Here is a 13,367-nt window from a genome sequence, read left to right as displayed (position 1 = left end):
ATAATTGTGCCTTCACATTGATTAACTTTTGCCAATAACTGTGTCCTCACACTGATTAGCTTTACAAATGTTCCCTCAGGGACACTTGAAGGGATTTAGTGCAAACAGCACTAAAAAGTAAATGAACTTTTAGTTAATTCAAAGTTAGTAAATCTAACTTTTAGGTACAAAAAGCTCCACTCTCAGTGAGCAGCAGGAGAAGGGACAGTGGCTTCACACCCAGCTGGGCTCAGCTACTGCAGCTTTTAGGTCTGCCTTGGTTTTGACACAGAAAACTCCTTTTCCCTGCAATCCATGGCAATTATTTCACTGAAAATCCCATTTTCCTGGTGTCTGCTGGGACAGAAGCTCAGCCTGACCCCAGAGCTCCCCAGGACCCCACACGGGCAGGGGAAATTCAATTCTTCTCCCAAGAATTTGGGAGCTCACGTGGCTGGGATCAAGGAAAGGACACAAAAAAACCCCTGCACCAGCATCAGAAGGAATTCAAAAATTCCATGGCCTGCCCATCTCCTCACCTTCCATCCCACACCCTGGGGACAGCAGCACGTCAGGATTTTCCCAAATGTCCCTGCTGTTTATGGTCAGAACCAGCAGGGCTCAGGCTCTGGAGAAGCTGCACTAAATCAGTTTTTGGTTCCAGCAAATCTGGGCTGGACACACCCTCCAGAAAAAAAAAAAAAAAAATCCAGAAGCAACATCAGTAATAAATCTTGAAATTCGTGTTGTAAAAGAGATGGAGGAGGGAAAAAAATAAACAAAACAAAATAGAAGGTCCCAAGGCAGATTTCCCATGGGCTTGTCCCAGCCAGGCCATAAATCAGGAATTTATCATTCCATCTAAACTGCACCCAGAAATTCCACAGGAACGTACCTTGATGTGGAACTCCAGGTTCTCATCCATGGAGTAGATGTGGTCGAAGATGTCGTGGGCGATCCTGGGGATGATTCCCATCAGCTGAGGGTCGTGGAGCTTCCCCTGGGGACACAACCCCAGAAGTGACACCGGAATCCCACTGCTGCCTCGTGGTGTTGTGGGATGGCACAGAGGGGGCATACGGGAGGGCCTTACTGATTTTATAGATATATTCATCTCTATTTTAGACTGTATTTAAGGAAACCCAGGCGTAAATCCTGAAGTGTGAGGGGCCCTAAGCCACAGCTAGCACTGTTTAAAATCAGTAGAAATTTCTGTTGATTTTTATATTTAAAATATTTAAATAATATTTTAATGTTAGACTATTTAAAATAATTTTTCTGTATTTTAGACTGTATTTAAGGAAATCCAGGCGAAAATCCTGAAGTGTGAGGGGCCCTAAGCCACAGCTAGCACTGTTTAAAATCAGTAGAAATTTCTGTTGATTTTTATATTTAAAATATTTAAATAATATTTTAATGTTAGACTATTTAAAATAATTTTTCTGTATTTTAGACTGTATTTAAGGAAACCCAGGCGTAAATCCTGAAGTGTGAGGGGCCCTAAGCCACAGCTAGCACTGTTTAAAATCAGTAGAAATTTCTGTTGATTTTTATATTTAAAATATTTAAATAATATTTTAATGTTAGACTATTTAAAATAATTTTTCTGTATTTTAGACTGTATTTAAGGAAACCCAGGCGTAAATCCTGAAGTGTGAGGGGCCCTAAGCCACAGCTAGCACTGTTTAAAATCAGTAGAAATTTCTGTTGATTTTTATATTTAAAATATTTAAATAATATTTTAATGTTAGACTATTTAAAATAATTTTTCTGTATTTTAGACTGTATTTAAGGAAATCCAGGCGAAAATCCTGAAGTGTGAGGGGCCCTAAGCCACAGCTAGCACTGTTTAAAATCAGTAGAAATTTCTGTTGATTTTTATATTTAAAATATTTAATTAATATTTTAATGTTAGACTATTTAAAATAATTTTTCTGTATTTTAGACTGTATTTAAGGAAACCCAGGCGTAAATCCTGAAGTGTGAGGGGCACTAAGCCACAGCTAGCACTGTTTAAAATCAGTAGAAATTTCTGTTGATTTTTATATTTAAAATATTTAATTAATATTTTAATGTTAGACTATTTAAAATAATTTTTCTGTATTTTGGCCTTAATTTAAGGAAATCCAGGCGTAAATCCTGAAGTGTGAGGGGCACTAAGCCACAGCTAGCACTGTTTAAAATCAGTAGAAATTTCTGTTGATTTTTATATTTAAAATATTTAAATAATATTTTAATGTTAGACTATTTAAAATAATTTTTCTGGGTTATATATATATGTGTATATACATCTATATATACATATATATATATAAAAATACATATGTAGATATATATATATAAATACACATGTAGATATATATATAAAAATACATATGTACATATATATGTATATATGTGTATGTGTATATACATATGTATGTATGTATGTATATATATAAAAATCTATATTTTGGCCTTAATTTAAGGAAATCCAGGTGTAAAACCTAAAGTGTAAGGGACACACAGGCACAGCTGCCATTATTAAAATCAGCAGAAATTTCTGTGGGTTTTTATTAAAAATAATAATTGTATTATATTTTAAAATTTATTTTATTTTCTATTTTTATATATATGTATGTGTATATGTAAAAATCTATATTTTGGACTATTTTTAAGGAAATTCAGGTGTAAAAGCTGAAGTGTAAGGAACACTCAGGCACAGCTGCCACTGTTTACATCAGTAGAAATTTCAGTGGATTTTAATTATTATTATTATTGTATATTTTATATATTATGTATTATTATTGTTATTTTTATTTTAGATATATGTATGTATGTATATATTTAAAAATCAATATTTTAGACTGTATTTAAGGAAATCCAGGTGTAAATCCTGAATTGTGAGGGACACAGCCACAGCTGCCACTGTTTAAATTCAGTAGAAATTTCTTTGGAGAATTATTATTAGTATTATTAGTATTATTAGTATTATCACTAATATTAGTATTATTACTATTATTATTGTTGTCGTTATTACTATTGGTATTATTACTATTGCTATTAATTATTATAATATTTCATTATATATAATTATATAAGTTATATAATATTTAATATATTATATAATGTATAATATATATTAATTTTACATATTCTATATAAAATTATTGTTATTTTTATGATATATATTTTTAACATGTATATGTATGTATGTATTTTAAAAACTCTATATTTTAGACTATATTTAAGGAAATCCAGGGGTAAAATCTGAAGTGTGAGGGACACTCAGCCACAGGTGCCACTGTTTAAAATCAGCAGAAACTTCTGAGGAATTTTTATTTAAAATAACAATTCAGTATTAGCAGCAGTAGTATTATATTTTATTATTATATTTTGTTATGAAATATAATTATATATTGTGGTTTACTTAGATAAATTTGTGATTTATTTAGATAAATTTGTGGTTTAGATAAATTTCTGATTTATTTATACAAATTTGGGATTTATTTAGCTCCTTCCCACCCAACGGATTTAATTTAGATTTCATTTTCCCCAGTACCTCCATGGTGTGTGTTTTTCCTGATGAGGTCTGTCCATAGGCAAAGATGGTGCCATTGTAGCCCTCCAGAACATCTGCAAGAAGAAGGAAAAAAATTAAAACTCTTCAATGACACCCTCAAGCTGAATAATCTGCATTTTTCCAAGTGTTTACAGTGCTGAAGCTGAAATGGGAGGCAGTTTGTGCAATAAAAATGGGGAAAATATGAAATATTGAGCTAATTTTACGCTAAAAAATCATAATAAAATTTAAATCCGAGAATTACAGGATTATTGGAATATGTCTCCCTTACTGGAAGGACAATATCTCAGGACATCAAATATCAGCCAATATATCTGTGGAATATGGGGAACAAAAAGCTGGATTTAAAACCAGCATTTAAAACCAAAGCTGGACTGCATTTAAACCCTGGAGAAAATTCAACAAATTCAAATAAGATATTCCTTATTATAAACTCCATATTCTATTTTCCACTTCTGTACCCCAGTTCACGGCCTCATTAATTTCCAAACCCTCTGCAAAGCAAGGAGACAGGAATCTGAAAATCAGCTTCTCTCAGGGCAGAATGAATAATTTGATATTGGGTTCAGAGAGAAAAATATTGATTTTGCAGGGGTTAATGCCCAATTTCTGCAATCTCAGAGGGCTGTAAATTGTATTTTGTGGTGTTTCCCATGCTCTGGATCTCAATTAATAGAGGTTTCCAAGGAAAAACAAAAAATTATATTATATTATATTATATTATATTATATTATATTATATTATATTATATTATATTATATTATATTATATTATATTATATTATATTATATTATATTATATTATATTATATCATATCATATCATATCATATCATATCATATATTGCATAGTACATATTGCATAGTATATATTACATAATATATATTACATTATATATTATATATTATTTATTACATATTACATATTACATATTATATATTATATATTATATTACACTACATTATTATTATTTATATATCGTACTATATCATATCATATTTAGCATATATAGTATATAGTGTATATATATTATATAGTATATATTACATATGATAAATTAAATAAAATATACAATAATATGATATAATTATGTAATATACAATATATATAATTATATAATATATATTACATTCTATATACTATATGATATATAATATACATAAAATACATTACATATATATTTAACAAAAATATTAAATCATATTATACTATATATATTATACATTATATTAAATTAAAGTATATTTTATATCATATATATTATATATGAAATTAAATGGTATTAGATATTTTATTTTTATTAATTAAATTATATTGTTTACATAAATACACAAATAATCTCCTTATTTGCACCTCCATGGAGGTGCTCCAGACAGGAAGGAAGGTGAAATAAAATACATCAGAAAAATATAAAATGAATCTTGAACTTGAAGAGAATGCCAAAGTTAGAGGCCACAATTACTGCCCTTCTGGAATTAATAATTAATTTTTAATTAATTTAACATCCTCATCTGATCACAGAAACAGAGACATTGCTTATCCTTGCTTTAAGGAAACAAAGTTTAAATTTTTTGATAATAAATAATGTTTGAATAGATTAAAAAAATCCCGTTGTAGTATTCCATATGGGATTGTTACTAATATTTCATCTTTCTGCCAAATTTGGTGAAATTAAAAAAAAATAGCTTGAATTAAAAACAAAAATGGAAAAAAGTGGGGGAAAAGGGGAAGAAGAAAGGTGAGAAAAGAGAGATGGGGGGAAAGGTGGGAATAAAGGGGTGTAAAGGGGAAAAAGGGAAAAATAAGGGGAAAAATAAATAAGGGGAAAGGGGGAAAAAGCAGGGAATAAGGGGGAAATATAAGGGAAAAATAGGGGAAAAAAATAGGGAAACGAAAAATAGGGGGAAATAAAAATAAGGGGAAAATAATAATGGGGAATAATAATAATGGGGGGAAATAATAATAGGGGGGAAATAGGGGAAAAATAGGGAGGAAAGGGTGAAAAATGGGGGGAAAATACAGGAAAAAGAATTGAGGGGGAAGGGTGAAAAAGGAGGAAAAGGGGGACAAAATGGGGGGAAAAGGGGAAAAAAGGGGAAAAAAAGGGAAAAAAGGGGAAAAAAGGGGAAAAAAGGGGGAAAAAAGGGGAAAAAAGGGTTACCACGGCCAGGTGAATGCAAGGCACCAGCTGAGCTCAGGGCCAGGGGGAAATAACCTGATTAATGAACTGTTATGTAAGAAAATTGCTCACAATTTGCATCAATATTTGCATTTTGCTGGAGGAAGCAGAGATCAGCATTTTACCTTCCCAATTAGCAAAACCCACCTTATCCTCTTCAAAAAAACCCAAAAAACCAAAAAAACCCCAGCAGCCCTCTGCATCACCTGCAGTGAAAACAAGTCAGAAGTGTCAGCTTTGAGGTTATTTTTGGTGGAAGATTTTCCACCTTTAGTCATTTACAGACCATCTGTGCACTGAACTTAAAGAAAAAAACCCAGACAAAAACCTGCACAAAACTCCAGAGGGAGAGGAGGAAAAAATCAGATTAAAAAAGACACTGAAGCAAGATCAGGTGGGATTATTAACCATTTCCAGAAAAAAAAAAAATAATAAGTCCAAGTGTTTTTCTCAATTCCAACTCTCCCCTCAAGGATTTTCAGTTTTTCCCCAAAATTTTTCTCCGCTGCCTTTTTTTTTTTCCTGGGTGGGCATGGCCAGGTTGTTGTTCCTGTATTTCTCTTCTTCACCCCTCATGCCCCCAGTTCTACAACTCGGCGTTTTGAAGCTCAAATTTGCAACCAGAAAAGTCACTCAGCTCCCAGGTGAGAGCAACCAACTCGCACAGGGGATACAAAGCCCCCCACAAATCCAAATCCACCATCAGCACAGCCTGGAGGGCTGGAACAGCTCCCCAAACCCCCAGGGCTGTGTCACCAGCCTCAACTGATGATCCCCGAGTGCATAAATGCAGTTTTTATTCAAGGCTCTCCCATCTGAGGGCAGAGCTGCTGGGACCAGACCCCTCTGAGAAGAATTCTGCTCATTTCTGCTCTCCAACACCAAATAATTTCCCCTCTGCTCCTTCCCCCATCACCTGAGCCAGGGTGGGATCCTCAAGGCTGATCTGGGTGAGCCAAACAATTTCCTGCACAGGGCTTGGAGCAGGAGGCCAAAAAAGCAGAATAAAAACCAAGGGCAGGACTTTGGGACACCCCACAAGGCTCTGCTCATAACCCAGTATTGGGAGATGCAGGGGGGTCACACATCCAAACCTCAGAAAATAAAAAAACCTCCTGGTGGGGATTTTTCAGATGTCCTGTGCAGGAACAGGGAGTGGCTCTGCATGCAGATAAGCTTGAATTTCAAACTGAATGAGAGCACAGGTACCTCGTGGAAAACACCCTGGTTCTTGGAACAAAACCTTCATAAATTGTGGAAATTTCAAGGTTTTCACTTGACAATCCAATTTTTTTGGGGTGCATTTTAATCACAGGCATACTGCCCCATAATTCAAAAAATATACAATATATTATATAATAATCTAAAGAATATTTTATGTAATATTTATATAATAATATAAAAACAATAATCACCCTCACACTTGTTTCTGGTGCTGGATGATCCATCCTTGCTGATATTGATAAAACTATCAACATCAAACTATCAAAGTGAAGATGCTGAGCTGTAGGGCGTCTTCTTTTTTGCAGTTTTAAGAAAAAAAATGCAACTTTGTTGCTGGGGTGGGTTTTTTTTTTAAGTTCCACTCAATTAATTTAATATATTTATTACATACATAGGTATATATGGAAATACATAATAAATTTAAGAAATTTTTTAAAATGAGACCACAAAGTCTTTGTTGCTGGGGTGGGTTTTTTTTAAGTTCCACTCAATTAATTTAATATATTTATTACATACATAGGTATATATGGAAATACATAATAAATTTAAGAAATTTTTAAAAATGAGACCACAAAGTTGCAAAAAAATGCAACTTTGTTGCTGGGGTGGGTTTTTTTTTAAGTTCCACTCAATTAATTTAATATATTTATTACATACATATGTATATATGGAAATACATAATAAATTTAAGAAATTTTTTAAAATGAGACCACAAAGTTGCATTTTTTTTTTTCTTAAAACTGCAAAAAAAGAAGACGCCCTACAGCTCAGCATCTTCACTTTGATAGTTTGATGTTGATAGTTTTATCAATATCAGCAAGGATGGATCACCCAGCACCAAAAACAAGTGTGAGGGTGATTATTATTTTGACATTATTATATAAATATTACATAAAATATTCTTTAGATTATTATATAATATATAGTATATTTTTTGAATTATGGGGCAGTACGGCCTGTGATTAAAATGCACCCCAAAAAAATTGGATTGTCAAGTGAAAACCTTGAAATTTCCAGTTTATGAAGGTTTTGTTCCAAGAACCAGGGTGTTTTCCACGAGGTACCCGTGCTCTCATTCAGTTTGAAATCCAAACTCTCTGCATGCAGAGCCACTCCCAAACCAGGCCTTCCATGGCCCCACTCAGTTTTACATCCACTCTAATTTCACATACCCACTCTAATTTTACATACACTCGATTTACAGAAATTCCACACTCATCCTGCACTGAACTGCACCAAAACCACACTTTTTGCCCCTTATATCCCAAAAACCAGATTTGTGTGGGATAACAAGGAGAGAACACAGAACAACTGCTGCAACTCCTTTAGCTCATTCCATTGGTTGTTTTTTTTTCACCCTGACAACCCCTTAAAAAAAAGAAATACTTGGAGTCACTGATGCTAAACTCTGCAAACATTCATTATCCAGAGTTTAAACAGCTGGAGGGCACACAAACATCCTTTTCCCTGCCCCAAGGAGGGACAATAGGCAAGGACAACACCTACCTTTGACAATCTGCTTGGCACAGGCATTATAAACTTGTTCCTGGGTTGTGTTGGGAGGTAACACCCTGTCAAAGACATAGGGCTTCCCTTGCTGCAAAACAAAAAAAAAAAAAACAAAAAAAAAAGAGAAATTCCATGAGATAAAGAACATTTCTTGCACTTTTCCAGCCTGGAATGCAGGATTTCCCACTGGAAAATGGGCAGGGCACTGCACAGAGGGATATTTTGTGAACAGATGGGACATTTTGGGTGCTCCAATGCCATTTTTTTCCTGTGGCTGGTAAATAAAAGGTGGCAGATGTTCCCTGAGTGCTCACACTGGGGTCACAGCCATGGATGTGGGACACAATCAGCTGGAACTGCAGGAGCTGGGTATTTCCTTCCCCTCCTGGGAATTCAGGGGGAATAACCATGTAAATATCGGGGAATAAACCTGTAAATATCAGGGGAATAGCCATGTTAATATTGAGAAATAATCCCGTAAATATTGGGGGAATAGCCCTGTAAGTATTGGGGGAGTAAACCTGTAAATATCAGGGGAAAACCAGATAAATATTGGGGGAATAGCCATGTAAATATTGGGGAATAATCATGTAAATATTGGGAGAATAATCCTGTAAATTGGGGAAATAGCCATGTAAATTTGGGGGGAATAAACCTGTAAATATTGGGGCAATCAACCTGTAAATACTGGGGGAATAACCCTGTAAATATTGGGGGAATTAGCCATGTAAATTTTGGGGAAATAATCCTGTAAATATCAAAGGGAAAACCCTGTAAATATTGGGACTATAACCCTGTAAATACTGGGAGAATAATCCAGTAGATATTAGGGAAATTAACCTGTAAACACTGGGGAAATAGCCGTGTAAATATCAGAGGAATAATCCTGTGAATATCAGGGAAATAGCCGTGTCAATATTGAGGAAATTTTAATGTAAGTGTTGGGGGAATAACTGTGTAAATATGAGGGGAACGATCCTGTAAACATTGGGGGAATAATCCTGCAAATATTGGGGGAATAACCCTGTAAATATTGAGGCAATAACCCTGTAAATATTGGGGAAATAGCCAGGTAAATATTGAGGAAATGGTAATGTCAGTATTGGGGGAATAACAGTGTAAATATCAGGGGAATAATCCTGTGAATATTGGGGGAATAATCCTGCAGATATTGGGGGAATAGTTATGTAAATATTGAGGTAATAACCCTGTAAATACTGAGGCAATAACCCTGTAAATATTGTGGGAATAGTTATGTAATATTGGGGAAACAGGCATGTAAATATTGGGGGAATAATCCTGTAAATATAGGGAGGAATAATCTTATAAATATCAAAGGAGAAACCAAATAAGTATTGGGGCAATAACAGTGTAAATATCAGGGGAATAATCAAGGGATTAACCCAGTAAATATTGGGAGAATAATCCAGTAAATATTGGGGGACTAGCCATGCAAATATTGGGGCAATAACCCTGTAAACATTTGCAGAAGTTTTTTTGTTCACTCCTACAAACCAGTGAAAGCTGTGCTGTAAGAACAGCCCAGAGCTGGGAAAAAAATGAAATTTGCTGTCCTGAGTTCTGCTGAGCCCAAGGTGACCCAGAGCTGTCCCAGCACAGTCCCAGCACCCCACTGGTTTCATTTCCCTGCTGGAAACACAAACGTGCCACCAAAAGCACAGCTCAGGCCCAAACCAGGAGCCCAGCCCAGCCACGGCACCCTCAACTGGGATTTTATTCACAAATTGCTGATTTTATTCAGGGATTGCTGGGATTTTATTCAGGGATTGCTGGGATTTTATTCAGGGATTGCTGGGATTTTCACCCCCAGCACCAACAAATCGTTTCCCACATTGTGGGAAGGGTTCCACAATGACATTTTGGGGGGGCTGGTGTCACCCCAAGCCCCACAATGACATTTTAGGGGGCTGTTGTCACCCAAGCCCCACAGTGACATTTTGGAGGGCCTGGTGTCACCCCAAACCCTGAGCTCCCTGATTCCCAAGTGACATTCCCACACAGATACACAAGAAAACCTTGGTCCTTCCTTGCCACAGCTGTCACTGCTCACAAGGCACACACACCCCTAAAAATCAGATTTTTGTGGCACCTCAAGGGCTGATCAATCCCTCACCCCCAGCACAATATTTCAATTTAAATCACAAATTCTTTATCCCAAATGGATGTGCAGCATCCTCCTCATCTCCCATCACAGCTCCTGCTGTTCCCCCTTTGCCAAGGCACCACCAACCACAAAACCAAGACAGATTAACCCCTTCAGAGCTGAGGAGGTGGCTGGAACCCCATTCCAGCTGAGGCTCTGCTCAATTCACCATTTTTGTCACATTTTGATTCCATTTCCAGAGGTCCCACCAGGAGCTCCTGCTCCTCCAGCTTGGGGAAAAGGAGGCAGGGAGGGGTGAGCCTGTGATGTGTGGGGCCCTGTTTCAGCCTCAGGTTCGGAGTTCCAGGATGAGGAGGGGGTTTACAAGCAATTCAGGAGATAATTCCAGGTTTGGGGTCACCCTGTAGGACACAAGAGGTGACTCCTGATTCCAGAGCTGCCCCATCACCAGGAAAGTGGGGGAGCAGCCAGCACCCACCCCAAATTCTGTCTCTCCACAGCTTCCCACACTGGGATGCTCCCAGCCAGCCAAAGCTCTGCATATTCCAGAACAACTTCCCGGATTTTCATAATTTTACCTCTTTACACCCATTTTTCTCATCCCAAGCTCCAGGCCAAAAATCCCACTAACACACAACCTCAAACATCCATTTATTCTCTGTTACCAGAGCATCCCACACCTGGAATGTCAGAGAGCCTAAAAAAAAAAAGCAATTTTATCCTAATTGTGCCCCACACAGCTGGGAGAGGCACTGCCTGCAAATGGGATTTATCTGCCCAGGCTGAAAAGCTGCAAATGTTAAAAAAACAGCAGCCCATAAATGCGCTCCACAGGTCGGGTTTTTGTGAGTTTTTTTTGGAAGCAGAAAGGCTGGAAAAATCTGAAGGAAATAAAGGAATGTGAGGGATCACAGAGCATCTTCACTGCCTGCACACAATGAGAGCGGCTGGGGGGTTTGGGGAGGGGGTTTGTGCTTCAAATCCACATTAATCCCCATTTTTGTGTCCAGGAGTTCCCGGCTGGGTCTGTGATGTTGGAGAAATGTTGGGATCTCCCTGAGCCTTCCTTCTGCGCCCCCAGCTCCTCGCAGCCACATCCACCCGGCTCTGTGGGGCTGTTTGGGTTATTTTTGTCATCTCCTCCCTTCTGACAGGCTTTCCTCAAAGGGAACAAAAGCCACATCCACCCTACAAAGGCAACACCCTGCAGATCCAAGGGGTCTGCCCCAAAGCAGAAGGGAGAACGAGCAACCATGAAAATCCAATTTTCAGCCCTTTTCCTCCTATTGTCACCGTCACAAGTGACACAACTGCTTTATTTTTTTTTTTTTTTGTTTCAAATGTAACCCATCCTGCATTAAATACCAAAAATCAGGCAGCAATTCAAGCAAACAAGCAGCCAGAAAGAAAATGTTGTTTTCTGAGCCACGCCAACGATTTGATCGGCGCACCTCCATGCATTATTTCCTGAAGTTTCTCAGACATGCAGTGCATTATCTGCCACCCATAAATCACATTTCCCTTCCTTGCAGCAGCCCCCCTGCCAATCTGTTCCATTAGCTTGTGCTGCATAATGGCTGGGATGAGTGCTCTGAGCCACCCACACAACTCCTGCTGAATTGCAGCCACAGAGATGCTGCTCTGGATGCCACCAGCAACTCTGCTCAGGCATATTGACAATTATTATCCCACTTCTTTGGTCTCCTGTTGGGTTTAAAGGCATTAAAAATAATAAAACAAAGAGGATTTCACAAGCACAAAAAAGGATTTTCACTATAAACAGGAAATTTACTCTGGCAATATCTCAGAGCAGCGCTGCCACCTGAAGCTGATGCAGCCTCAATTAAAGAAATTCAAAATAAACCAAACACATCTCCTCGTTTGATCAGTAAATAAATCAACCTGAGCTCCCCAGAACTGTCCAAGGAGAGGAAATGAGGAGAGCTCAGTGCTGGGGGTGGAAGCCCTGCTGGAATTCCGGGATGAATTCCAGGATGAATTCCAGATCAATTCCAGATCAATTCCAGGATGAATTCCAGATCAATTCCAGATCAATTCCGGGATGAATTCCAGGATGAATTCCAGATCAATTCCAGGATCAATTCTAGGATCAATTCCAGGATCAATTCCAGGATCAATTCCCTGTGACTCCCAGCCTGGGAGGGGCAGAGAGGTGAAACCTCCCCTGCAGGCACCGACCCCACAAAATAAACCCTTATAAAAGCCACGGGCACGGTGGGATGGCTCACAACAGAATTCCCAGCTGCTGGAGAAGAACGGGAGCAGACAGACAACAAAAAGCTGGATTTGTCTGATTCTGGGGAGTGTGATGAGGGATTTTAGCCTGAAACCAAAATCGGGGATTCTCACAGGAGCACCAAAGGACAGAGGCAGGAGGGGACCCTGAAAAGCTTCCAGGGAAGCTGAGGCTGCCCCTGGAGCCCTGGGAAGGCAGCAGGAGGGCTCTTCACCCCCTCTCTGCATCCCCTTCAATGAGAAATAAAAACATTATTAAATTACTTTTAAATATCATTATATATTCATATATTATATTAATATGTAATTATATGTGAATATTACTATAACGTATTAATATATTATAATAGACTGTGTTATTACACTATATATTGTATATACTATATATTGTATATATTATGTTAATATTTTTATTACATACTGTATATTATATTATATCATATTATATCATATTATATTATATCATATTATATTATATTATATTATATTATATCATATTATATTATATTATATTGTTATATTACATTATGTTAT

The 13,367-nt window shown here is 36.9% G+C and overlaps 1 protein-coding gene across 1 annotated transcript in view; it reads right to left on the bottom strand.

Annotated features, from left to right (window-relative positions):
- Positions 1-13,367, bottom strand: part of KIF5C (kinesin family member 5C) — a 73,095-nt gene that overhangs the window by 43,111 nt on the left and 16,617 nt on the right. The window contains exons 2-4 of the mRNA XM_058809537.1: positions 8,450-8,540; positions 3,521-3,594; positions 875-979 (exon numbers count right to left, since the gene is read on the bottom strand). Coding sequence (XP_058665520.1) covers positions 875-979; positions 3,521-3,594; positions 8,450-8,540 — 270 coding nt within the window. The remainder of the gene's footprint in view (positions 1-874; positions 980-3,520; positions 3,595-8,449; positions 8,541-13,367) is intronic.

The sequence above is a fragment of the Ammospiza caudacuta genome, chromosome 8 (genome assembly GCF_027887145.1).
Source record: "Ammospiza caudacuta isolate bAmmCau1 chromosome 8, bAmmCau1.pri, whole genome shotgun sequence".
NCBI lineage: Eukaryota > Metazoa > Chordata > Aves > Passeriformes > Passerellidae > Ammospiza > Ammospiza caudacuta.
Note: the sequence above shows the minus strand (reverse complement) of the source record. Positions and strands in the feature narration are given on the sequence as shown.